The following is a 27,175-nucleotide window of genomic DNA, read 5'->3' as shown; positions in this document are numbered from 1 at the left end:
ATCCCTTGAGGGAGAACTAGAAGCTCTGTGAATATTGTCAAGGAACATTTGGATTTGTACTCCTGGCCTGTGTCTTCTCTGTAATACCCAGGTATGTGTCTGTACTTGTAACCAACTATAATTCAGGACAAGCCTATATTGAGCACCTGCTCAGGTTATGTTCACTAAGCTGAGGAAGGGACATGGGCCCTGCCTTCAGGAGAAGCATAAAACAATACAATATAAAGTAATACTAGAGAGGGCCTAGAATTTCTGTCATGACCTTGTCTTTCATGTCCAAATTCTACTTATTTTCTTTTTAAATATAATTTATTTTTGTTGTTGAGAATATACACAGCAGAACATGCACCAATTCAACAGCGACATTTGAATTGTGCATTCTTTGAGTTGTGCAGCCATTCTCACCCTCCTTTTCCAAGTTGTTCCTCCCCCATTAACATAAACTCGCTGCCCGCTGAGTTTCTTACGTAATCTTTCAAGTTACTGTTGTCACGCTGATCCCGTATAGACAGACCTTAAAAGAGCACAATGCTTAAGGCAAGTATTCTTTACTAGTTAAGTTATTGTTTGGTTTTAAGAAGACTTCAGGGGATATTTTTGGTTTAGGTGTTAAAGATTATCTCAAGGCAGTAGTTTCAGGGGTTCATCCAGCCTTCGTGGATCCAGAAAGTCTGAATTTCATGATAATTTGAAATTCTGTTCTGCACTTTCTCCCTTTTGATCAGGATCTACTTATTTTCTAAGTCTCTGCTCAGATGGTATTCATTTGCCAAGCCTTGTCTGATCTGAGGTTCTCTCCCTCCTGAGCGCCTGCAGCCTTCTCTGATTCCCTTAGGTTTAACACTCCTCGCTTTCTGTTCTGTGCCATTGTCATGTGTGTTCATGGCTTATCTTCACCACTAGACTCTACATTCCATAAGGCAAGCCTGGGTTTATATCCTCAGCTCTGAGCACAGTATTGGGCACGTAGTAAACACTCAGTAAATGTTTGGTAGATACAGGACTAGATAGTGTCTCTCAGATGTAGAATACTGAATGGTGATAAATTTCCTGCATTTTGACAGCAGATGCTCCCTCAAACTGCTTGGGATGGCATTCTGCGAGGAGTGTGTACATTTTGCTTACCTCCTTCTTTCTCTCCCTCTTAGGCTCCTTTGCCATTGAGATTCTCCCCCTGCACGCTGCCACTTGTGGAGAGACCTTCCCAGCTCATCCAGCCTCTCCCTGTTCATCACCATCTTCATCCCAGTCTGTAGTGTGGGTTTCCTCCCCAGAGAGCTCACCGCCACCCATTTCCTGGGTCCAGTGCCCTATCTGCCAGTTCCGGTTCTCAGCAGGAGAAGTGGAAGAACATGCCAGCACGTGTGGGGACCTCCCTCAGGCATAAGCCATGAGGACCTGTGGTTTTGCCCACCATCCCTATGCTGGTGTGACTAAGGATGGGGATCGCTTGACAGCTGGGAAGGACTGATGAAGCCTAGCCTCTCTCCATCCTTCACTACATCCATTCCCTCAGGAGTCTGTCTGAAGGCACTTCTGGGCCCAGCTTACTCCCCACTCCCAGTTGTCAAGGCTTCTGTCGCCATGACACCCGCTTCTCCCAAGGGAAGCGCTGTCTTTTTCCCCCTTGGAACTTCTGGGGTAGGATTAGTGATCTCTCTACGGCTTTGGAACACAACCCAGAACTTCTTCCCCTCTGTGAGGGAAGCACAATCTCATGCTGATTTTCCTGAAAGGAAAACTAAGGCCCAGTGAAGAGAAAAACTACCTAACAGATAAGAGCCTGTGGTGTACTGGGAAGGTGAGAGTGGTTTTGAGCAGTAGACTGGCATTCCAGCATCTCATGAACTTAACTGTCAGTATCCTTTTTGGGTTTCCATCCTATGATCAGGTAATAGTGCTGCTGTGTGAACTTTACACATTTACTTACCTTGGGCCCAGAGTTAACCCTCAGTAACAGAGAGAAAATCCCCATGCCTCCTGCTCACAGAGCTATCATAGGGACTAGATGGGTTAACGACTGAGAATGGTTCTAGGCCTGGCTGTGAAACCTTGGGCAAATGCCGTTCCCCATCTGTTCAATGAGGTCTAGAGGACTAGAGGGTCTCTGAGTCCTCTCTAGCAACAACACTCTAAATTCTATTCCCACCTTCTTTGTGCAGCTATGACCTCTCTCCTTTTTCCCAGGAGATTTCACTGTATGACACTAACACCAGCTCCCCTGGTCCCCAGGGTACAGGGCAGAGGGGGAGCAGCTGGTCCTGGCAAAGGGAGGGCCCAGGGTGGGGTTTTAAGTGGGTAGGATAGAGGATGCCAGGCACCATCAGGGGAGCAGACAGCAGGAGTTCAGTCCTTTGATCTGTGCCAGCGTAGGTGGGTGCAGCCATGGACCCCCTCAAGGTAAGAGGCCTTCTCCCCCAACTTCCCCCATCCTGGTCCCATTTCTGGCGGTGAATGAGACAGTAGTTTGGCCCAGAGAGGCAGCAGGGACGTCCTACCTGCCAGGCATGTGGTGGGCATCTCTTAATGGGTAGAAGAGCCCCTACAACCCTGAATCGGGGCCCAGAAGAGAAGAGCAGTGAGGATGGAGCTGGGCCTGGCAGCAATGAGTGGAGAAATGTCCCCCAGAGCAGAAGAGGGCAGAGCTAAGGGGGTTTGGTGAAGGGGAAACATTTTGGGACCCTACTAGGAGGCCTGGTCAGTGCTGAAGGGCTTGAGAAAAGCCCAGTTCAGAGACCGTCTTGTGTGAACACATCTGGGCTTAGTGTTGGAGATGCCCTGGGATTTCTGGAGGCATGAGCAGATGGGGGATGAAGTCAGCAAGGTGGGAGCTGGGTCCTGGATAGATCTGTGTGCCTGCAAATGGCATCAAGCTCCTAGCCCAGCTCCACCTGTCCTGCCCACGTTGGGCCCCATTGTGTCTGTGCGGGTTCCTGTGAGGAGTGGAAGTTGTACTGAGGAAGGGGCCCCAGTCACACCCAGTCCTGACACTCGTAGCCCGAGAATCCACACACTCAAACGGTAAATAAAAATCTTATGTGTTTGGGACAAGTAATATGGTGAGCTGGGTGTCAAGGGTTAAAGGTTTGAGAGTGGGAGGGTGAAGGGGGCCCCAAAGCAAAGGGGCTTAGAGATTTGGGGCTTTACCCTCTCCACTCCTTCATTCAGCCACAGCCTTACTGGTCTGAGATCATGAACAAAAAGCTGAAGTTCCCACCTCCACTCCTGGGTGCCATCCAGGAGGGGCGGCTAGGCTTTGTGCAGCAGCTGCTGGAATCAGGGTTGGAGGGCACAGGTGGCAGTGGGCCCCTGAGGAATGTGGAGGAGTCCGAGGACCGCTCCTGGAGGGAAGCTCTCAACCTGACCATCCGCCTGGGCCATGAGGCCATCACTGATGTGCTTTTGGCCAATGTCAAGTTTGACTTCAGGCAGATCCATGAAGCACTGCTAGTGGCAGTGGATACAAACCAGCCAGCAGTGGTGCGTCGCCTGCTGGCCCGGTTGGATCGGGAGAAGGGCCGCAAAGTAGACACTAGATCTTTCTCACTGGCTTTCTTCGACTCATCAATCGATGGTTCCCGCTTTGCGCCTGGTGTCACTCCACTCACCCTGGCCTGCCAGAAAGACCTGTATGAGATTGCACAGCTGCTCATGGATCAGGGCCACACCATCGCCCGGCCCCACCCAGTCTCCTGTGCCTGCCTCGAGTGCAGCAACGCCCGCCGCTATGACTTGCTGAAGTTCTCCCTGTCACGCATCAACACCTACCGTGGTATTGCCAGCAGGGCACACCTCTCACTGGCCAGTGAGGATGCCATGCTGGCTGCCTTCCAGCTCAGCCGTGAGCTCAGGCGCCTTGCCCGCAAGGAGCCAGAGTTTAAGGTTGGTTCCTCATACTTCTGACTCCTGTGCCCCCATGTATGTTCTACCAGGCCTGGTTGGGCCTGTGGTAGGTATTTTGAGAAGTAGGAAACAACAGAAAGAAGATGAGGCCATGCGGGGGCTTTCATTCTAATGGCAGAAAACAGCCCCTGTAGGGGCACTTAGTCTTGTGGTGGCTCAAGCCCCACCCTGGAAGTGCCCTGGGTCTGAGGGAGGAGAGAACATAGACTTATAGATTGAAAGTCAACTGGACAGACTTAGAGATGACATTCATACCTTTTCTCAGTATCTGCTGTGTGTTCCCACCTAGAGCATTGTGTGTTGGGGATCAATCAAAGGGACCAGAGGATGGGGCTCTCAAGCAGGGAGAGGGCTGAGGGGGAACAAGACCTTCCCAGAACACTCAACTTCATTTTCTCAGTACATATTGCTAACAGGGCTTCCAAAGCCCTAAGAACAGGCCAGCAAAGCTATAGCTGTTGTGTTGAGGGAAACTCCATGAAAGAAACAGGATTAGGCTTAGCTGCAGAAATGGGTAGTTCAACACGGGTGAAGAGGAGCAAGGAGGGTACATGGGTAGGGATGCAGTCCAAGCAAAAGTAGACACATGATGAGTACAGGGGAGACCCTGTGTAGGACAGAATCAATGAGGGGGAGCCAATGGAGGCCTGGAGGCAGGGACTGGTCAGGGGCCTTGAATACCACCATTCCTGTTCAGTTCACTCATCCACTGACACAGCCTCTGTGCCAAGCAGACTTGGTCCCTGTCCTCAAGATTACTGTTAGGTGGGAAAACAGACAAGGAAGTCAAAATGGAGACCTAGGGCAGGATGTAGCTATGCCATATGAGCTGAGGAAGGAACATGTTGCTCCGCACCCTGGGCTGTGGCAGAATAGAACAATGAAAAGCCTCTACTTCACAGGTATCAGAAAAGGGGAGTCTTTTCTAAAGGACTTCCACAGGTGTAATACCCCTGCATTCTCACAGCAGCCCACAGAGGGAGGCATAGCAGGAATTATCATCCCCACTTCATAAGCAAGGAAGTAAGGGACAGTGTTATACCAGCTAAGGGACGTTGCTGGGACTCAGACCTAGCCTCCTGAAATCTTAGCCTGGATTCTTTCTGGGGTACGGGCTCCATTTAAAAACAATGGAATGGGTAAAGTGGAGGCAAGAGCCATCATATTGATTTCTGCATCTCCTAAAACTGCCAGCATGGGATCTCATATAAGGTAGGGACTCAGAAGAAATTAAATGAGAACACAAAAAGTATAAGAAGTAAGAAATAGGGATTAGGAAAGGCATATACAAGGTGCAAGTGGGGCAGGAAATAGGAATTAGGAAAGGGACATACAAAGGATGGCCAAAAGTGACCGGGTTTGGGGTTGGAATGACTTGGTGATAGGCAAAGGTAGCGTCAGATAAGCAAAGGTGACAGGAGGTACCTCATAGCAAGAAGACAGGTGTGAAGTGGCCAAGAAAAAAGGAATCGATGACCCAGGGTAACACCAAATGTAGGGAAGAGGTGGCCCAAAGGCAAGACCCAGTCCTGGGCCCACTGTATTTGGTTGATTTAATTGGGCTGGGTCTACAGGGAGCAGGTGCACACAGGTGTGCTTCCCTACAGCCTGAGTACATTGCCCTGGAGTCGCTGAGCCAGGACTACGGCTTTGAGCTGCTGGGCATGTGCCGGAACCAGAGCGAGGTCACTGCGGTGCTCAATGACCTGGGCGAAGACAGCAAGACTGAGCCCGAGGCTGAGGGCCTGGGCCAGGCATTTGAGGAGGGCATCCCCAACCTGGCAAGGCTGCGACTGGCCGTCAACTACAACCAGAAGCGGGTCAGCTGGGCCCTAACCATCTCCCCCTCCCTGCCCTGATCCCTTGTCCTGCTGCTTCTAGGTATTCTCCACCCTAAGTCCTTTTCCTACACTCAAGACCATTCTTAAACCTTGATTCTGAGCACCCTTCTATCTAGGCTTTTGACCCCATGGGTCCCCAACTCTCCCTTCTTACCTTAAATCTAAACCAGTCCTTAGAAGACCCATTACCTACCAGGACCCTTCCTTCCAACTAGAACATCTAGGTCTTGCCTCAACTCTACCTCTGAACTGCTGATTAACTTTGGGCTGGTTCTTTTCCCTTGTTAGACTCCAGTATCTCTATACGGAAAGTAGATTAGACTAAACCTCTCAGGGCTTAGATAGCAAGTGACTCTATTAGTCACTGTCTCATTAGATGCCCCCCCCCGCCCACCTGGCTAAAGACATATTCCCCTTGCTCCACTTTTCAGCCTCCTGCAGCCCCTTCCCATTCTCCTCACCCATCCTCAGATATCCTAGCCCACCAGTACCTTAATCAAAAACCTTCCTGCATGGTAGCCTCCCTGGCCGTGCCATCTAAGACACGAAGCCCCCCTTCCCTGTTCCTTTCCTCCTTGAGACCATTCAGGCTGGTGCCCCACATCTCTAAGAAGGAACCCAACTTTACCCACCACACACTAACTGAAAGTCAAGAATATGGGGTCTGGAAAGTCCAGAAAAATCTCTGAGTTCAGCTTCCTCCTTCACAAAGAAAGTAACCAAGGCCTAGAGGGGTGGGATCTGCCCAAGGTCACATGGCAAGTGAGTCACCAGTCTTCTGGGCTGGCTGACCTAGGGAGGAAGGAAGACTGGCTCAATCTCTGTGGTGGGACAATAAGGGCTATGAACCCAAGTGTTACCCTTGTCTCCTCCCTGCCTAGTGTTCCTCTCTGCTCTGCTTAGTTTGTAGCACACCCCATCTGCCAGCAAGTCCTGTCCTCCATCTGGTGTGGGAACCTGGCTGGCTGGCGTGGAAGCACCACCATCTGGAAGCTCTTTGTCTCTTTCCTCATCTTCCTCACCATGCCCTTTCTCTGCCTTGGCTACTGGCTGGCACCCAAGTCCCAGGTACTAAGAATGAGATTGATAACTGCCATTTATTGAATACTTGTTCTATGCCAGGCCCTGGACTGGGCATTTTACAAATGTTCCCATTAAATAGCTGGAAGTGGCCCTAGAAGGTAGTTATTACACCTCCATTTCATGGAACACAGGGAATGCAAGGGCTTCTTTTGTCCATGGTAGCAGTAAATAACAGAGTCAAGATTTAAACTGAGGTCTCCCTGCCTCCAAAGCCTGAATCCTATACCAAAAAAAAAAAAGCCCATTGCCATCAAGTAATTACAACTCATAGTGATCCTGTAGGACAGAGTAGAACTGCCACGTAGAGTTTCCAAGGAGTGGCTGGTAGATTTGAACTGCTGACCTTTTGGTTAATAACCAAATGCTTAACCACTGCTCCATCAGGGAATCCTATACATAAATGAAACCAAACCAAACTTATTGCTGTCGAGTCGATTCTGACTCATAGCAGCCCTATAGGACAGAGTAGAACTGCCCCACAGGGTTTCCAAAGAGTGCCTGGTGGATTCAAACTGCTGACCTTTTGGCTAGTAGACACAACTCTTAACCACCATGCCACCCTGTGTGGTTAAGTGCTATGGCTGCTAACCAAAAGGTTGGCAGTTCGAATCCACCAGGCGCTCCTTGGAAACCCTATGGGGCAACTCTCCTAAAGGGTTGCTGTCAGTCAGAATTGACTCCACCACAATTGGTTCCTATACATAGCCCTTAAAAAAAAAACAAGGAGGGGGGCAGAGGCTGGCCAAATGGACACGAAAATAGAGAGTGGAGGGAAGGAGCATGCTGTCTCATTAGAGGGAGAGTAACTAGGAGTATATAGCAAGGTGTATGTAAGTTTTTGTATGAGAGACTGACTTGGTTTGTAAACTTTCACTTAAAGCACAATACAAATTTTTAAAAAATTAAAATAGCAAAGGACAAAAAAAACACCTGTTACCATCAAGTCAATTCTGACTCATGGCAACACTGTAGGACAGAGTAGAACTGCCCCATAGGGTTTCCGAGGCTGTACATCTTTTACGGAAGCAGACTGCCACATCACATCTTTCTCCCGTGGAGTGGCTCATGGCTTGAGGCTTTCAGTTAGCAGCCAAGCGCTTAACCACTGTACCACCAGGGCTCTTATACACAGCCCTACACTCTCTTAAAGAGGCCCCGCCCCATCCTGGAAATTCCTTACGAGCCCTTGTTGACCCAGATATTTTTATTCCTTCATTCAACAAATATTTCTTTGAGACCCTACTGTGAGCCAGAGATTGTGCCTAGCACTAGAGATGTAATGAAACACAAGCCTTCTTCTGATTAATCAGGTAAAGAATAGGGAGAAGGGTTCTCGAAAACAGGAACAGCATGTATGAAGGCCCAGGGGGCAGAGGATGTAAAGCCTTAGAGAGACTGAAAGGAATTCATGTTGCAAAAGCACCTAAGTGCAAACAGCGATTGGTGAGAGGGCCAGGGCCAGATTAAGAGCCACATAATCCATGTGAAGACATTTGGACTACATCCCAGGGGCAATGGGAAGCCATTGCAGAATTTTAATGAGGTGAGTGACCCCATCGGTTTTGTATTTTGGAGAGGTCTCTCTACTAGTGGTATGAAGGATGGATTGGAGGGGGAACCAGGAGTTAGGGAGACTCTCGGAGTGTGGAGAGTTATGTGAGGGAGGATGCAGAGATGCCTCTCAGGTGCCTGGCTTGGGTAACTTGGTCATTTTCTGAGATGAGAGCACAGGAGGAGGAGGAAAAAGTTTGGGACAGAAGATAATGAATTTATTTTGTAACTCTGTTGAGTTTAAGGAGCCTGCGGGACCCCTAAGGTAAAGTTACTTTACCTCTGTGATTCTCAGTTCCTTTCTAAAACATGGAAATAATAATACAGTTGGAAAGGAAGCAATAGATATGAAAGTCTAAACAAATAAAGTATAGGGCCTAATATATACATTGTCAATAAATGTCTGAATAAATGAGTGGGTAAATCTGAGAAAGGGAGAGTCATATGTGGATTAAACAGTCCAGAAGGGCTTCCAGAAGGGGGAGAGACATGACCAGGACTCTAGGAGCCATGCTTTCTTCCTTCTCTACCCAAGCTGGGCCGCCTGCTAAAGATCCCAGTGCTGAAGTTTCTGCTGCACTCCGCCTCCTATCTGTGGTTCCTCATCTTCCTGCTAGGAGAGTCCCTGGTCATGGAGACGCAGCTCAGCACCTTCCATGGGCGCAGCCAGAGTGTCTGGGAGACTTCCCTACACATGATTTGGGTCACAGGTACATGTGTGGGGCCCTTTATTTGTGGCAGTCTCCTTTGGGGGAACTCCTCACTGTTCTCTGTAATAAACACCCCAATAGGGCACTCTGCCATTGCAGATGCCTACTGAACATGTAACCAGACCCCTCTGGGCTTTAGCACCCCAGGGGACCCCTCCTTTTCACTCCCAATCGGAGCAGCTAGCCCTGTGACAGGTTCCCTGAGCAAGGCTCCATTCTTCTACCCTAGCCCCAGCCACTACCCACTCTAGAGGTTCCTCTCTTCTCACAAATAGGACTCTAGCCCATAGTATCAGGTGGGAAAATACCATGGTGCAATGGTAGCCTGAAAGTACACTGCGAAGCAAGCTATCCTAGAGATCATGGAACAGAAGTCTCACAGACCAGATTAAGATGTTCAGATCATACCGTTTATTAAATCAATAAATGATATAGTTGTGATGGTGTTATGAGGACCAAAGCTGAGGTTTGAGCAGGGAGCATGCTACAGACAGAGGTGCCTGGGACCAACACTTGATCTATGGGAGAAACATAGGGCAAGTCTGTCTGGCCATGGCTGTGTCTTAGCAATTATCCTGATGAGCAGCTATGAATTGTATTTGCATTCCTCAGGCAGAAGACACATGGGGCCAAAATGGGTGTCACCAAAGCATAGCTGATTTAAGATTCAATGAAGAGTGAGGGCCTCCCATTCCTCATGCATATTCAGTGTATCATGAATCCTCAGTGGCTAGTAGTCCTTTCATCCCTTTCTATGTATGTTCACACACAAATGCTCTAGTTCATTTTTTTAAACATGTCACCCAGGTTAATAATTTATCTAGGCTTAACCCGTAAGCTTCAGTTACTCCATTTGTTTTCTTTTTTTCTGTAGCAGGATTGCGTATTCTCAATTCTGCAAATGCATATTACCTGCAAGAATACCCGGAGCTCTACCTAGCCTCTGGCCAGTGAGGTCAGCAGGCTGTTTGGGTGGCCCCTTTCTTTGCTTCCCTCCCGTCATTTAGCTCTAGCTCAACTAGCAAAATCCCAAGCCACTAGTATACCAGGTTCACTGCTGCACCCTGTACCGCACCAGACAGTGATATCAGAAAGGAAATTTGACCAAGAAAATTTAGGGAAAGAAAATAAAATCAGTCCAAGAAGGAGTTTCTCACCAATTATTTACTAAACATTTATTGATGTGCTGGGTGGAGATAAAATCAATATAGTTCCTGTCCTTGTGGAAGAAAAGTCTTATAAACATATGAAACAAAATTCCTCATTTATTCTTACAGTAAGTATTTGCTGATGCCCTACTGTAAGAGAAGCTCTGAGAATACATGGATAAATTAAATATGGTTCCACCCATCCATTCAGCGTACATGTACTGAGCATCACCCCACCCTCATAAGGTACTCTTCTGCCATATGGATCTGATTTCAGTTCCTGACCACATCATGCTCCCACTTGCCTCCAGCTTTGGCCCTTCACTGTTGCTGGAGCCCTCTCCCCTTCCCACACTGCCCCTTCACCTGGCTGGCTCCTACTCTTCCTTCAGGTCTCAGCTTAAATTTCACTTTCTTTGAGACACTTTCCTGACCCCCATATCAGGATGAGGATTCATTCCTAAACATTTTTATAACAGCCTCTCTTTCCCCTGCTCCTCAGTCTTAGCAGTTGATTATATTATAACTACTTGGTTATTTGCCTGTTTCCCTTATTGGATTATAAACCCTGGGAGGACAAGGACTATGTCTGTATTTTTCACCACAAGACCCCAGTGACCCATGGTAGAAACTTAATAAATATTTTATAATAGTGAATACTGGGCCTTGATCTGGGTACTAGGGACAAAGAGATGAATTGGACATGGTCCCCACCCTTGAGGAGCTCCAAGTTCAGGGGGAGTCAGGAAGAGAGGGGACAGGCCCATGGAGAGAGATTCTTCAGTGCCTTATAGCAGTGGGATCACAGAGAGAGGAGCAGAGTGCTGTGGGAACACAGGCAGGGAGCAGCTCGCTCTGCCTGGTTAGGGAATGCTTCACCGAGGAGGTAATACTTGACCTGGGCCACAAGGGTCAATAAAGCTTCAAAAAGGTATGGAAGGACATTTGTGGTAAAGGGAACAGTGAGTGAAAAGGCACACAATTGTATCTAGAGAATGGAGAAGTGTACAATGTGGCAGGGTCACCTGGCTAATGGGGTCCAGCTCCTAAGCCCCTCACACTAGGTCTGGCCCCGACTCCACCGAGACATTGGCACTCTGAGCAGGCTGATAATTGGGAGCCCTTTCAAAGTAACATTCTTAAATACTTGTCCAACACTTCTTTGGTGGAGGGCAGAGAAAAAGCGATTTTCTAGGTATTGTATACTTAGTAATTCACCTCCACTGGCCAAAGCAGAATCATTGCTCTGAAAAAAGAAGACAAAAACGGTTTTACTTTTTCATAGTGCTTATATACTTTTCAAGTTGTTTGGTGATTTTCCAAGCCAAACAACTCAGAAGGCATATTAAAGATTTAAACTTCAAATTGAAAAAAGAAAAAAAAATCCCTCCCTCCCAATGAACAGCCTCTCCCAGAGTTGGCATCAGGAGGAAGTGTTTCTTAAGATCACTGTGCACTTAAGTCTATCAGGTGCTTACATTTTATCAACTTACCCAGTGATGTTTTAGCTCCCACCTTCCCCCATAGGTAGGTTCTACCCCATACACACCGTAATCTAGCTCTGACCTGGAAGGAAGAGGAACTCTGTCCCATCTTGTCCTGGCTCCCTGTCCCTGCTTTCAGGCTTCCTCTGGTTTGAGTGTAAGGAGGTGTGGATTGAGGGCCTGCGCAGTTACCTCCTGGATTGGTGGAACTTCCTGGACATGGTCATCCTGTCCCTGTACCTAGCGGCCTTTGCACTGCGCCTCCTTCTGGCTGGGCTTGCCCACATGCACTGCCAGGAGGCCCCAGATGGGACTGCCTGCCACTATTTCACTACCACTGGTGAGAGACCCCCCAACTCATCCGGAATCCCCAGTCACTCCTCTTCCTTGGCCCTTGGGCCTTGGCCTCGGCCCCAGCCCACATTCCACTCCACACAGAGAGAAGTGAGTGGCGCACCGAGGATCCCCAGTTCTTGGCTGAGGTGCTCTTTGCTGTCACCAGCATGCTCAGCTTCACCCGCCTGGCCTACATTCTGCCAGCCCATGAGTCACTGGGCACTCTGCAGATTTCCATTGGCAAGATGATCGACGACATGATCCGGTGTGTACCACCCCTCCTCAGAGCACCCTCCTCTCTGATAGACTCTACTCAACCTTCTTCTGAAATCCCCCAGCTCCAGTGTAGCACAGGAGTTCTTAACCTGGTTCCTTGCATAGGCTCCAGGGACCTGTGAACCCATGAAACTATAGGCAAAATTTAGAGTATAAGTGTAAATGTATATTTCTCTCCAGAGAGGATCTGTAATGTCCGTCCAATTCTCAAAGAGGCCTATGACCCCAGAAAATGTTAAAAACCCTTGACAGAAGAAAGAGCTCTGTGTTGAGAGTTCTAGTCCTAGTTCTGTCTCTGTCTCTCTACAAGACCCCTACCTGGGCCTCAGTTTTCCCATCTGTGTGGTAAGGGTGCTGTACTCAGGTCACTTTGGATCTTTCCCACTCTAAAACTGCTCTTTGAACCCATGACATTACCTGGTCTTCTTGGTGCTTATCTCCTAATCATTTACAGCCAAACTTGTCCTTTTGCCCTAATCAGAGCCCATAGTTAATGACTGCTCCCCTGGGAATCCCCTCCCTGAAGTGGGACTGGAGGGGGTTACCTTGGTGGGAAAAGCCCTGGTTATATCTGTGACCATGTTCAGCTCAGCTTAGCTTGGAGGAGACTCTTCCACTCCACCCCTGGATTCTCTACCCCTCCCTGTTGCAGGTTTACTCACCCCTACATGTGGCTTTAACTCTTCTGATGACAGCTCCTATTCAGAAGGACTCTCTGACTCCCACCCATCCCTGTACCACATCTCACCATCTCACTCCCTCCCTGGAAGACTGGCCCATCCCCAGTGTTGACTGATTAGACTCAGTACCCTTTATTCCTGAAGGAGAGTGCCTGCTTTAGCACCCACTTGAAATCCCTTCTCATTTCCCATCACTAATTTCTCTATTCTTAGTAACAACAAGATTGAATACTTGTCAAATAGAGAGGCTGGGCTAGGGAGGCCATCACCTGCCCCCGATCCCTCTCCTTCCCAAAGTCTGACTTCTCCCACAGTGAATACCTGTACTGACCCTTCCCCGTTGCACTCTCTGTCAGGTTCATGTTCATCCTCATGATCATCCTGACTGCCTTCCTCTGTGGCCTCAACAACATCTACGTGCCCTACCAGGAGACGGAGCGGCTGGGCAAGTATGCTGGGGCAGAGGCAGGATGGGCAAGTGGGAGTCTGGGACCATGCAACTAGGAGCCTTAGTGTCATTCTTCCTTCCCCGTCCCTCATTTATTCACGCAATAATGAATTCTATGGTTTGCTTTCTCCCTCATTGATTCACTTTGTCACTGTGTCTTTTGTTCATCTACTCATTCATTGATTGACTCTTTCACTTTTCCCCCAGAGTTATTATTTTGAAAAACTTCAATCCTATGAAAAAGTTAAAAGAATAGTACAGTGAATATCCATATGCCCTTCATCCAGCTTCACCAATTAACGTTGTACTGCATTTGCTTGATCCACCGCTCTCTTTTTTTTTTTCTGAAATATTTAAAAGTTGCAGGCACCGTGACTTCACCCCTGAATAGTTCAGTATGTCTCCTAAGAGCATAACCATAAAACCATTATCATGCTCAAAAAATTTAGCATCAATACCACAATTACCTGTTAACCCAAAACCCACTGCCGTTGACTATTATACAGTCCTTATTCAAATTTTCCCAATTGCCAAAAAAAAAATCTTTATAGCTTTTTTTTAAATCCAAAATGATCCAGTCAACTATCATCCATTGCACTCTTTTATTTCCTTTAATCTAGAACACTCTCCCTACCTTTTCATTCTTTCATGACAAATGAATTTTTTTGAAGAGCACAAATCAAGTTACTGTGTAGAGAGCATTTTCCACAATTTGGATTTATCTGTTTTGGCAAGAACAAAACCTAGTTGATGAGGCGTACTTCCCATTGTATCATATCAGGAGGCATATGATGTCTGTATGGTCCACTGGTGATGTCACTTGGGTAAGACAGAATTTAGCAAACCTTTCCATTGTAAAGGAACCTCTTCCCCTTTTAGTAATGGGGAAATATGTTGAGACTGTGTACCTAACCTGTACCCTTGCAAACTTTCACCCACTGGCTTTAGCATCCACAGATGCTGAATCAGTTATTACAATGGTGGTTACAAAATGGTGATTGTCTACTTCTGTCCTATCTTCTGCATTTGTTAGCTGGCATTCTTCTATAAAGAAGTCCTTTCTCTTCCCCTCTTCCTTTTTGAATATCACTATGGACTCAAAGACTTTTTAAATATAATAATCTATTACAGTCATAATTCTTTTTGGTGTTCAAATTATCCTAAATTTGACCAATAATTCATTCTTACATTTTCTAATTCACTCATTCATTCATTCACTGACTTTTTAAATTAATTCACTTTCCTAGTCATTCAGTCATTGGCTTGCTTTGGGTTTTTGTTTTTTTGAGTTTACACCCATTTAACACCCATTTACTGATACTTTCTCTATAGTAGGTCCTGTTCCTAGCAGTGGAAACAAAGACAGGAGGAATGAACCAGACCCAGTCCCGTGGGAAAGATAGCCATGTGCACAAATAATACAGTTTTGAAATGATGAGATGGATTGACACAGTGGCTGCAACAATGGGCTTAAGCATAACAACGATTGTGAGGATGGTGCAGGACCAGGCAGTGTTTTGTTCTGTTGTACATAGGGTCACTATGAGTCGGGATTGACTTGATGACACCTAACAATAACAAGTCCTGTGAAAAAGGAGGGCTTATGTTGAGGGCGCCCAGAGGAGGAAACCCCTTCCTCCATCTTGGATAATCAGAGAAGGCTTCACAGACAAGGAAGAATCTGGACTGCACCTTGAAGGGTTATAGACTTCAGACAATAGAGCATCCCAGGCAAAATGGGGCTATAGCAAAGCAAGGAGGTACATTGGGAAATAGTAAGTTCCTTGTTGTTGGCGTATGAAGAAAATTTTGTGAGAGGAGGCTGGAGAGGGTAGCCAGAGCCAGGCTTTGGAGTTTGAAGGTTCTGCTGAGAAGCTTGGACTTTCTCTAGCAGGCCATGGAACTCTAGGTGGCCTCTCAAGCAGTCACCCAATCATAAAGTTGCATGAGTGCAACTGTGTGATGGTTTCATTGGTGATGCTAAAGGACCCACACTTGGGCCTGTGGATATTGGTCAAGGCTTTTTCACGGTTACAGTGCATATGGAGGCTTTATTCAGACAACTCCTCTTACCTAGAGTCCTTGTTCATGTCCCAGCTTCAGGATGTCAGCTTAAAGGACCTGAGCTTGCACAGTTTAAAGTTAAAGCTCAGCTTGAATGTCATCTGCTATGCCAGGGATAATAACTACCCATTCCAGCCTGCTTCATGGCTCCTCATGGTATCAGTCACTCCACAGTAGCAAGGGAAGACCGCACCCTCCTAGGCCCTTCATTCATGGGTGGCAGCTAACTAAATCAAAAGTATCTTTACTAAAAATCTCAGGTAGGCTGCATGGTGGACATCTGGACTGAGGATAGTTAGGAACATTTAACATTTGACAAGTAGAAGTACAACACATCAGATTAGCATTTAGAAAGAACACCCTAGATACAGTGTGGAGGATGAATTAACAGGAGAAATATTTAGGCCAGGAGACCAGTGTGAGGTTGTTGCAGTAATCCAGGCCTGAACTGGCACTGAGACAAAGGAGGTAATTCACAAAAAATACAGTAAGAGGAAGAGTCTGTGGTTTGGTTTGTGACTAATAGACACATTCTGCTGGGGGATGGGGAAGGGAGTTCAGGAAGGGCTTCCCAGAAGAGGTGGCACTGGAGTTGCTACCACTGTGGTCCAAACCACCATCACTTATCGTCCAGACCGTGGCAACCGTTTAACTGGTCGCCATCCCTTTACTCTTTACCTGCTTCCTTCCATTTTATTTGAAGCAGCCAAAGTGGTCTTTTCAAATGGAAAATAGGTATCACCGCTCCACTTAGAACTTCATGGCTTTCTATTGCTCCAAGACCATACTCAGGACTTCTGTTTTTGTTATATAAGGCCATGCGTGATCTGGTTGGTCCCCACTTACCTCTCCAAAGTCTCTCTCCACCTTACTCTCTGAGACCAGCCATGCTGGCCTTCTCTGAGTTCTTCAAATGTCCCTACGTTCCTTCTACTTTGGGTAATGCTCTTCTTCACCTCACCTTCCTTTTCAAACCTGGTTGATTCCCACCTATTCTTCAGAGCTCAGCTTGAATGTCACTTTCTCAAAGAAGCCTCTCTGACCCCCAGACTAGGCCACATCCAAGTTCTACATCTCATTGCATACTATGCTGCTCCTTCAAGCACTTACCACAATTTTTAAATGTTAATATAATTAGTGTCTATCTCACCCCTACCCCCACCCCACCCACCCCCCGCCCAAGAACATAAGGTCCTTGAAGACAGGGACTATGCTTATCTTGTTCATGGCTGTATCTTTTAGCACCTGCGGTGCTACTGTGTGCTCAGTAAAAATCAGTTGAGTAAAAGAACAAAAATTGGAGCTCAGCAATGGTGAGTGTCTGTGTGGACCAGAGTGACCCAAAGGGCTTCAGGGAAGCCGATGCCTTTGTCTGGGTCCTGGAAAGCAAGGAGGAGTGTGTTTGGGTGGTGCTCAGGCTCATCTTCCACCCCTCACTTCCTGTCCCTTACTTGGCCTGGCATGTTAGTTTCAACGAGACATTCCAGTTTCTGTTCTGGACCATGTTTGGCATGGAGGAGCACAGCGTGGTAGACATGCCTCAGTTTCTGGTGCCTGAATTCGTGGGCCGGGCCCTCTACGGCATCTTTACCATCGTCATGGTCATTGTGCTGCTCAACATGCTTATTGCCATGATCACCAACTCCTTCCAGAAGATTGAGGTATGTGGACTGATGTCAGCTTAGGTCAGGCAGGAGGAGGGAGGAACCAATGGAGAGGCATAGAGTGAAAGTTGCCAAGACCCTTGGGTTCCTACTTTGCCTCCACTATTGCCTTGTTTGAGACTTTGGACAAGTTCCCCTCTTTAGGCCTCATTTTCCTCATCTGTAAAATAATAAGGATCTTAGTAATCCCATCAGAATCTCCAGACATACAGTGTTCTTTCCACTTCATGGTGACAGTGGGGTTGTGGAAAAATGGATGGGAACGTGAGAAGAGAGAGGGAAGGAGATAGATGGGCTAGGACTTGAAGGCTGGAGAATAGGCTGGGTGTCAGAAGGGTAAAAGGAAATGGAGAGGAAGAAAGGAAAGGCAGAAACCAGCAGGGAAAATGTGGGTGATAGATGAGGATGGAGATAAGAATGGGGGAGAAGAGAGTGGTTGACACAATGGAGAATAAGAGGTATAAGGAGTGGGGAAAAGAGAAGGCAGATTGAGTGGGAAAAAGGACTCTGTACCAGAGTGATCCTTGCACAATCTCCTACCTTCTGGTCCCCAGGATGATGCTGATGTGGAGTGGAAGTTTGCTCGCTCCAAGCTCTACCTGTCCTACTTCAGAGAAGGCCTGACGCTGCCTGTGCCCTTCAACATTCTGCCCTCCCCCAAGTCTGTCTTCTACCTTCTCAGGTGATGACCTCAGGGCTTTTACCCCCAGTTCCCCAAGATCCAGCCCACTTCACCCCCAGCTCCTGCGCCAAATTTCCTAGGCCCTGTTCTCTGACTAACCACTTCCCACCATCTAAATCTCTCAGGAGAATTTTCCAGTTCATTTGCTGTTGCTGCTCCTGCTGCAAAACCAACAAACCAGACTATCCCCCAGTCCCCACCTTTGTGAGTACCTCATCTGTTTGTTTGTGTCCCTCACATGAGGCCTTCAACTTTATTGTCTATGCCATCTGTTTGTCTGCACACTCTTTGCTTATCTGTCTTTCCAGAAAGCCTCTTCCCAATTCCCATGCTCTCATGTGGTTTCCCTTTCCCTCTTTCTGGCTCTGGCCATTTCCTAAATTTCCAACCCTGTTGTCACCAGGCTTAAAGAGAAGTATATGCAACCCTTTTCCCAAACCCCAACACCCTCTAGGTTCCAGACAAGCTTTTTGCCCTAAACTGGGCCAAGACCTGCCTGAACCTTTTTCACAAAATGTGTTAGAGAGCCAAGGGAAGAATGTCCCCACAAACTTGGAAATTAAAAGGCTAACAGAGGCCTGAGAGAGGGGACCAGGCCTTCAAGGGCTCCCTGATTCCCATTATTGCCCCTAACCCAGTCTGGCTTGGTAATTAAAGCCCCTTCCTAATTCAAACCAGCATTACTACCAGGTCTGTAGAGGGTTCTAGCCCCCTAAAACTTTTTACCTGAGGATCTGTCTAAGACAGGCCCTCTAGGCCAGCTATGTGGGGCCACAGGTCATCTCTCAAGCTCTGAGATCCCTGGATACTCCGGTTGGTCGGTATTTTGTTCAACAAACACCTCCCAAAACACATCTATATTGGAAATAAAGATATACACCTTGAGGTGCTGACCAGTCTAGAGTAACAGACAGAAACAGATTGTAGTTGTATAGAATGACAAGCCTATGGTAGAAAGACGCACAAGGGGCTGTTGGAGCCCCAGACCCAGTCTCAGGAATCAGGGAGGCTTCTAAGAGATGCTGAAGGCAGAACAGAATTCTAAGGGGTACGCGGGAGGTTGATGGGCAGATAAGATGGAGAAGGGAGTTCTGGGCTCAGGAAACTGTAAGTGTAAAAGCATGGAGAAAGCATGGCACATTCAAGAAACTCAATGCCAAAGATTCCCCAGTTCCCACCCTAGCCTGGCTCCAGGCTGTCCTGCATGGAGACCTCTTTAAATACCTTCCCAGATCTCTGACTCCCAAATCTGGAATTACCGCCTTTTCCCTCTGGTCACTTCCTGGCCCTGTCCAGGTTACCTGATGCATATTTGTAGACTGCATGTCAGGATTACTTCCACCCTTGGGTGAAACTCATCTTCTTTGCCTGAGGTTGTATTCAGTCCATGGCCCTGTGCTTGCCTGTCTCACTGCAATGGGCAGAGTCACTGTGTCCACCAGATCCCTCCACACCAGCCAGCTGGAGTCTCCTTGGTCCTCCATTGCACCTCCACTGAGGTCCCACCTTCTTCCAGCTGCCCCCACCTCACTAGCCTGCTCTTTGGTGATTCAGTCAGGTGTCCCCTCCCCACCTGTCCTGCACCCTCAGGAAATGACCTCCCCAAGTTCTTTATTTTACACACGAAAAATGCTTTGATATTCTGTAGCCAAAAAGGGCCAATCATTCTCTTTCATAACACTCCGTCTCATCTCTATCTCCTTTTGAGATACTTAATAAAATGTTTTGCTTTTTTACATTATAAAAGTAAATATGCTAACTATATTTAGAAATTAGATGAAACGAGATGAATAAAAATTATTATTTCTTAAGAATGTGTAGAGCCCTACTCTATGTCAGGCACAGTACCTCCCCAAGAGATACGTATTAATACCATCTCCACTTCAAATTGGAAGATATCTGGGCTTGGAGAGGTGGAATCATTTGCCTAGGCACACAGCTGCTGAGTGACTGAGTGGGGTCTGACTCTGTGTGTCCCAAATCCAGTGCTCTGCCTACTACACTGCTGCTACCACTCTTCATCATTTGTCCCCATCTGGTACTGTCCCAAGAATCAATCATTCCAATTTGCATGATGATTTCCACCCCATATGCATGAGCAGATCCATGTAGATGCTTCCCCACATCCTTAGCTCGACCCCTCTATGGAGTCTGAAGGGCAAGGTTAGCCTGGACTAACTCAACCCAAAAAAAACAGGGTTGGGTCAGTGGCAGGAGAGGAAGCTCAGCTCTATGCTCCTCAGTTTTTGTCTCTGCCTACCACTCTGTCACTTTCCAGCCCGCACAGCTCAACCCCTTCCTCCATGCTGTACCTTCCAGGGCTGCACTGTGCGGTGGGGGCAGACCGGGTCTAGGTGTGTGGCCTCTAGGGATAGCAAAGCTGCACAGGCTCTGCCTCAGACCTTTATTACCTGGTGACTAGAGGACGCTGGAATCTCTTTCACCCTCCTGTCTTCCCACTTCAGGCCAATCCTGGGGCAGGGACAGGACCTGGGGAGGGAGAACGAGGATCCTACCGGCTTCGTGTTATCAAGGCCCTGGTCCAGCGCTACATAGAGACAGCCCGGCGTGAGTTTGAGGAGACTCGTCGGAAAGGTTAGTTGCCCACCTCCAAGCCTTCCCCATTCTTGTTCATTGCTCACCTGGGATAAATGCCTCACACCCAGGCTCATACCCCTCAGCCAGCTAGCGTTTATATGTGTCCCCATCCTACCCTTCCCTCGGAAGCCACACCTGCACAGTGTATGTACCCCCTTGTACTCAATTACCACCTGGCCCATTCAGTTGTTTATTCCACTCATTTCATATAATCCCTCATTCCTTCATGTGCTCTTTTATTCTCTTATTCACTCCCTTACCCATTTACTCATTCACTTAATTCATGATTTATTCATCCATTCACTTACTTCTTCACTCATTTAACCAACATTTATTGCTATGTCCTCCCTTATTCCAGACCCTGCAATGAGGGTGGGGGCTATATAGAGCAAGGACACATGGGAAGCTTTCAGTTTGGTGAGGAGAGAGACCATCATACCAGGCAGAGAGAGAGCGCTTAGCTGAGAGAAGCACAAATTGCAATGTGAGCCCAAAGGAGGCAAGAACCTATCATTTTGAGATCACGGAAGGAAGTTGAGGAAGGAGGAGGTGGAACTTGATCTGGGCCCTGAAAGATGAGTATGAGCTGGACAGGTGTAGATCAGGGAGAGGGCTAGAAGAGGTAGATGTACAAATCTCTACCCAGTAAAAACTTTTCCACCCCTATGACTCCTGATCCTTTTTCTGGACCCGAGACTTTCCTTCTTCATGTCTCCTAAACCAATCCCTACCTACCCCCACTCAGATTCTTCTGTCCCAGACTTTGCCTGCCCACCTGATCCCTAGCCCATAAGGTGGTCCCTCACCTCCTCCAGTTCTCCTCCCTCAGGACCCCCAGACAGGGCATCCCCTGGGGTACTGTTGGGGGTAGAAGTGGCACAGGGTAGGCTCATCTTCTGAGAGACCGCCCCTCAATATTCCATCTCCCTCAGACCTGGGCAACAGACTTACAGAGCTGACGAAGACCGTATCTCGACTGCAAAGTGAGGTAGCTGGTGTACGGTGGACTCTGGTGGAAGGAGGACCACCCCGGCCACCCGATGGTGCCAGCATCCTCAGTCGCTACATCACCCGAGTGCGTAACAGCTTCCAAAACCTGGGGCCCCCCATCTCTGAGACACCAGAGCTAACATTGCCAGGGGTTGTAGAAGCTCAAGCAACTTTAGAAACTGGGCCTCAGAATGCTGGAGGGGCTAGGACTCCAGCTTCTGGAGAGTCTGGCCCCTCTTCCCCAGCTCAAGTGCTAGTGCATAGGGAACAGGAAGCAGAGGGGGCTGGGGACCTGCTCCACGAGGAGAGCTTGGGGACCAAGGGAGAGTCCTAGGTAGTGGGGGGGGGGGTTCCTTTTTCTGTTGCTAAGTAGAACAGCCTAGTAGAGCCTATGTTCCTTTCTTTGCCTCAATAAAACTTCTGTTCTTGTCTGATGCCTTCAGAGTATGTGAGAATTCCTGCCTCTTGATGTTTTGAGGTCCTTCATCCCCACAGAAATGGACCCTTGAGGGAGCGGGGCAGGTAGAAAATGGCTTGCTCTGGGGTCCCAGGTATCTTGGGCTCAGAATTCTACTTGGGCTTCCTCAAATACTTTGGTGGAAAGAGCTCTGGACTGGGAGGCAGGAGACCTGGTTTCAACACTTAATTCTCTGACCATGGGCAAGTGGCTTCCTTCCTTGGCCTTTCACTCCTCATCTGACAAACACGGCCTTCAGCGTTGTTGTGAGGAACTTCTGGCTGCTAAAGCTTCCAGATTTGCGAGTTACAATGTATGACAGGTACCAAGAGGTTATTATTTTTCAGTCCCTCAGTCCTGAGTCTGGCATGGCCAGAGCAAGGCAGATGTTCCAGCCTCATGGAAAAAACCAATCATGAAATTTGATGTCTCCACACTGCAAAACCATTTAATCAAGTGACCATCACAGCACTACCCTTGTTTGTCCTAGGAAGTCCCCACCACCTAGTGGGATTCCCTCTACCCTACCCTGGCCTCAAGTCCCCCCACATGCTGGCCCTGGGGAGATGGCTACTAGGGCTGGGTCCAGAACCATGTACTTGCTTCGAGGCTGTTCAAAGCCCCCCCTTCTTCATACGAGAGCCACTAGTTCCCAGGACTGGTGTTGGATTTTCAGGGGTCAGCTCCTGAGAACTGGAACCTCCCAGGGACCAAAAGCATGGTCTTCCAAGAGAGCAGAGAGAAGGCCTTCTTGAAGGGTGAATCTGGCTAACCACCTGCAGGAGAGAGAAGGAAAAAAGTTGGCAGTGGGAATGGAAACAGCTGAGGGAGGGAGCAGGAGGGTAACTCACTTGATGCCAATACACAGTCCCGCCTCTTTTCCCCTGCAATAGAAAGCATGGTGAGGCATCCATGTAGACAGACCTTCATACCCCAAACTTCCTTTCCCACCAGGGGCCAGCAAGGGCCGTTCTCCCTCTCTTTGTTTTAAATCCAAAATTCTGACCTCCCTTCCTCCTCCTTTCCCCAGGATCTTTCCAGATTGGCCATCCATCCCTGCTCCCACCCAAGCCCATCACTCCCCTCAGCACTCAGGAATAGCACCTAAGTGTCTTGTCGCCCCCACCAAGCCTGCAGCCTCCTGAAATCTGAAGCAGTACTCATGTCTCTTTCTTCTGCTTGCTAACCTCCTTGACCAGATTCTTTTAATTAAGGCTAGGGTCAGACAGAGGCAACACCCTCTTAGGTTAGACTATCTAGAGTTAGCAGACAGAACCTTTACAGAACATCTGTGAATCATCTGAGCATAACCACAGATCAAGAAAACACTTAGAGGACCTTCTGAGAGCTAGTAGAACCTGAGTCACAAAGACAATAACCCCAGCTGACCTCTAGCCCTCAACTTTCCCTATTAACCATGTGGGTCTCCTTGAAGGCCCTGGAGATTGTGCAGGGACATCCTGGCTTATTTCACACATCATTTCCCCATGCACAGCTCACCACCCAGATAGGCGCAGTTAAAGTGGCTGCAGGTCTGATTATAGCTCCAGAGAGTCACTAGGCTCCAGGCTCCATCCTGGGAGAACCTGGTGACCAAGAAGACTTCATGGGGGGGTATCAGCACCTCACGCTCCTCAGGAAAGACAGACAAGGCCTGGATAGGAGCCCCAAAGCAAGTCCTTAGAGAGAAGAGGGTGGCATTACCAAATCTGCGGGCCACTGCCTCATCCAAGGAGCTGGAGGCAAACTGGCCCAAACGAAGAGAGTCCCCCAGCCTCTTGGGTTCAAAATGAAGGCTGCCAACACCTCGGAACACCACTTCCCCAGGATCCCTGTTGCAGCCCCTGCTGCCCCGCAGCAGCTGCAGGGCCCGGATCAGGTAGAAATGGAGGGCCTTGAAGGGGAAGTGCCTCATGTAGAGTTCCCAGGAGCCACCACCCATCCGCACAGCCTGGTTCAGCTCTGAGTACAAGGTGTTAGATGAGTTGGTGTACACCATGATCGCCACCGCGTGCTGGGCCTGGAAGCCAGGGGGCAAGGTGAGCCCTTGACGCCTGTGCTCCCAGACCTCCTGGGCTGCCTCCCAGGACTCCTGCAGCACGGCATGGCGGGCCATCTCCTCCTTTAGCAGGGAGGCTGCCTTCTCCTCCATTTCCTCTGAGCAGCCCACATAGGCGTCATCAAAGGTGTCTGGGGCCAGGCCCAGGGGCAGGATGGGAACAGCCTGGGCCTATGGAAGTAAGAAAGAGAGGAGCTACACAGGACAGGGTATGAGTTCAGAGCACTGGACAGGGGTCCTGGTGCCAGATCAGTTCAGAAACTCAGAATCTCATTTCTGTGCCCAAATATCTGGTGTATGCAAACAGTTCAGCAAGGGCTCAAGAAGAGGCTTAAATAACACAGGCTTTGGAGTCAGACAGACATGGATTCAAACCCTGACTTCACCAGCTACCAGCTGTGGGATCTTGGGCAAGACTCAAATTCTGTGGACTTCAGGTTCACCACCTATAAACTAGGGATAATTTCAACCTCATAGGATTACTGTGGGGATTAACATGTAGATCTTCACTCTGCACAACCTAAAATGGGTCATCTTGTCATTAGAGAGGTTCCCACACTCCATGGGAAGTGGACCTAGATAACCTATAAATCCTTTTCTGGACTTAAGATTCAGTCTACAGATGATATGCAAATGTACAGCCAATGCCAACTTCCCTTATCCCCAAACCTGGGGTAGAAGATGGGGTGGGGGAGGTCAAGCCCTGGCTGTCAAGACTGCAGCACACAAATAGCCCAATGGGGTTTGCCTAGGTTGAACCTATGGTGGGAGGTGGGAAGTGCAGAGGAGAAAGTTGGAGGCAATCTGTCGGGAGGGATGGTATGAAGGAAGGAAGAACACTGAAGGAGCTGTGGGTGGAGGTGGGGATTCTGGGAGTGGTGATGTGAACTTGGAGCTCCCTGCCCAGTGCAGGTTCCTGAGATGAAGAGGATTAAGAGGTGTGGGATCCTAGAGAAGAGTCCCTGGGAGAAAGTGTTGAGTCAGTCTTCCACTTTACCTCTTCGGGATCTGTACCCCAACTACCCTAGTGACAGACCGGTACCCAGAGTTACCTGCCAGAGGGTGTGGAGGCCCATGCAGCTGAGGGTGATCAGCAGAGCTACCAACATGGTCCTTGGTGGAGACTCGGGAGAGCGAGGTCCGGGTGAGGATGGGGCCAGCGGCGGTGGAGTCCAGGATTTGATGGGCTGAGGGCTGGAGATCTAGACCCCTTCTCCTGCGGTGTGAGGGCCTGGGAGGGGAGTGGGTGCGTTCAAGGGTAGACCTGAGGGCGCGGGCCGGGTCTTGGCCTTTATTGTCCCCTGGCCATAGTTTGGCACCCCTGGAGAGTAGAGAGGGAGCGGGCAGGGACCTACCTGGAGGTTGTGGAAGCAGAGAGTAGGAAAGAGCACTGTTGTTTGGCGCAGGCCGTGTGCTAACGTCTGGGCGGGCGCTGCGCTGTCCCGGAGTCCACTGATAAAGTCCCGGCAGCTAACTATAGCCCCGCCGAGGTAACCCGACACTGTCCTTCCCCTACAACCGACAGGGGGGTTGTGGGGAGCGGGAGTGGCTGGGGAAGGGGCTGTGGGGCGTAACTCCGCTTCCCTAGGACGGTGGGTCCTTTCCCTGGAACACTCTTTGCCTCTGGGGTCAAGAGTGGACTTGTAAGACTTGGCTTCTCCCTTGGGTGGGCCCTGACCCGGCCGGGCCGGTCTCCAGACCGCTAGGCCAGAGAGCCCAATGAAAGTCCTGCCCGCTTAGAGGTCACGCTTGGGCACTGGCTGATTTAAGTGTAATTTGCATATGGCCTGCTCTGGTGGGCCAAGTCTCCAGCAACTGAGTCCCCATTCCCCTTCCTGCCTAGTCCCGTTCCCCCACCTCCCCCAGTCCATAGAGTTGGACCAGATACAGAGCTCCTTGTCTCAAATCCTCACCCCCTCCCCCCAGACACTCTCTCTCTGAGGGTGACTCTCAGACTCAGGTGACCCAATGGCCTTCCCCCTCCTCCACCACCTCCTTTGGGCTTGTCTATAAATATCCTGGCTCCTAGTTTGGGATGCCCAATCAGAGGTAATAGGAGAAGGGGCCAGCTGGGGATCAGTAAATGGCGCTGGGAAGGGCTTTCTGACTGCCTGAGCCTGGGGAGCTGGAGGGTATTCCCCCAGAGTGGCCAAAGGAGTTGGGAGTCCATTCAGCCAGAATTTAGAAAGATGCTGCCTGCTGGAGTTGGGGTGGGTGTGATAGGGTAGACCTACTCAAAGGCCTCCATTCTAGTCTCACTAGGTCATTTAGCCCCATCCCTATCCCCCCATCCCCTCATATTGTCAGCCAAATAAAGTTTCTTTCACCCAAAATCCTTCCTGTGGACTAAACAGGAAGACAAACTGTGTCCAACCCTGTGGAAGAGAAGGAAGACAAATGGAAAGAGTGGCATCCCCCAAAACAGAGTGTTTGTTAGGCAAACACAGCTTCAAGGCAAGTTCTTTTGTCCCCTTCCAATGAGATTGGCCACGCCAAAGTCCCCCTAGATTAGAAATGCAGGAGCCCTTCTACCGTTCACCATTATTATGAAAAACAGTATCTGGCCTACATATCCTGCCTGTCTCCCTCCCTGGAGGGACCTGAGTGTATGTAGTTGCTGGAACAGAAGGTCCTGTCTGGGGGCAGTGAGGACAGTCCCTGGGTCCAGATCAACTGCTTTGTCCTCTTCTCCTCACCTTGTGGCTTTGGAATTTGCTTCTCCCATCCTGGAACCTGAAACCCCAAGAAAGACCCCAAGAGATGGAGTCAAATCTACTCATTGGACATTGGCCCAGGGTGGGGCAAAAAGTCCTCCAAGGTCACATGGCAAGTCAGTGGTGGAGCTGGGACCCAGGACCCAGCCTCCTTAATCCAGGAATCTCTCCTTGCAGCTAAGGTGAGTCTCAAAGTTCACATTAAAGGGACATAATGTCAGGAGATGCTCTCTGAGGCCTCCTCAGCCTCTTCCCCTTGGCTGATCAGAGCAGAGGTCCAAATTCAGTGGGTAGGATTTTGAGCGCAGTTGTCAGAACCTGGATCCTTGCTGCCTCGGCCCACCTTCTTTTGGCCTCAGGGATTCCCTTTTTTATGTGAGGAGCACTGGCCCAGGACAAACTGGGTGGAGGCTGGTGTTCCTGAGCCTTGAGGAGACATCCAGAAATAGATGGGACACGTGTCACATTTCTGAGCAGCTGTGTGGGG

At 48.9% G+C, this 27,175-nt stretch overlaps 2 protein-coding genes across 4 annotated transcripts in view; one reads left to right on the top strand and one right to left on the bottom strand.

The window, feature by feature from the left end:
* The window catches only part of XNDC1N (XRCC1 N-terminal domain containing 1, N-terminal like), a 40,156-nt gene extending 18,361 nt beyond the window's left edge, over window positions 1–21,795 (top strand). For 2 of the 3 annotated variants that reach the window (XM_064288615.1, XM_064288616.1), the window contains one exon: window positions 1,149–3,187. In XM_064288615.1, the coding sequence (XP_064144685.1) occupies window positions 1,149–1,387 (239 nt within the window). In that variant the 3' untranslated portion in view covers window positions 1,388–3,187. Of the gene's footprint in view, window positions 1–1,148; window positions 3,883–5,510; window positions 5,724–6,647; window positions 6,813–8,913; window positions 9,089–11,859; window positions 12,061–12,158; window positions 12,322–13,368; window positions 13,462–16,992; window positions 17,186–17,742; window positions 17,871–17,995; window positions 18,075–20,335; window positions 20,466–21,400 lie in introns of those variants that run through there. The other variant, XM_064288617.1, reaches the window with a different exon arrangement.
* ART5 (ADP-ribosyltransferase 5) lies at window positions 21,776–26,699 on the bottom strand. The gene is made up of 5 exons (XM_064289508.1): window positions 26,671–26,699; window positions 25,082–25,205; window positions 23,416–24,145; window positions 22,767–22,799; window positions 21,776–22,691 (listed from the first exon to the last, which is right to left on the bottom strand). The coding sequence occupies exons 1-5, from the start codon at window positions 26,697–26,699 to the stop codon at window positions 22,684–22,686; spliced, it is 924 nt and encodes a 307-aa protein (XP_064145578.1). The 3' UTR covers window positions 21,776–22,683.
* Between the last annotated feature and the right edge of the window lie 476 nt (window positions 26,700–27,175).

The sequence above is a fragment of the Loxodonta africana genome, chromosome 7, assembly GCF_030014295.1.
Source record: "Loxodonta africana isolate mLoxAfr1 chromosome 7, mLoxAfr1.hap2, whole genome shotgun sequence".
Classification (NCBI taxonomy): Eukaryota; Metazoa; Chordata; class Mammalia; order Proboscidea; family Elephantidae; genus Loxodonta; species Loxodonta africana.
This window is presented reverse-complemented; position numbering and strand designations above follow the sequence as displayed.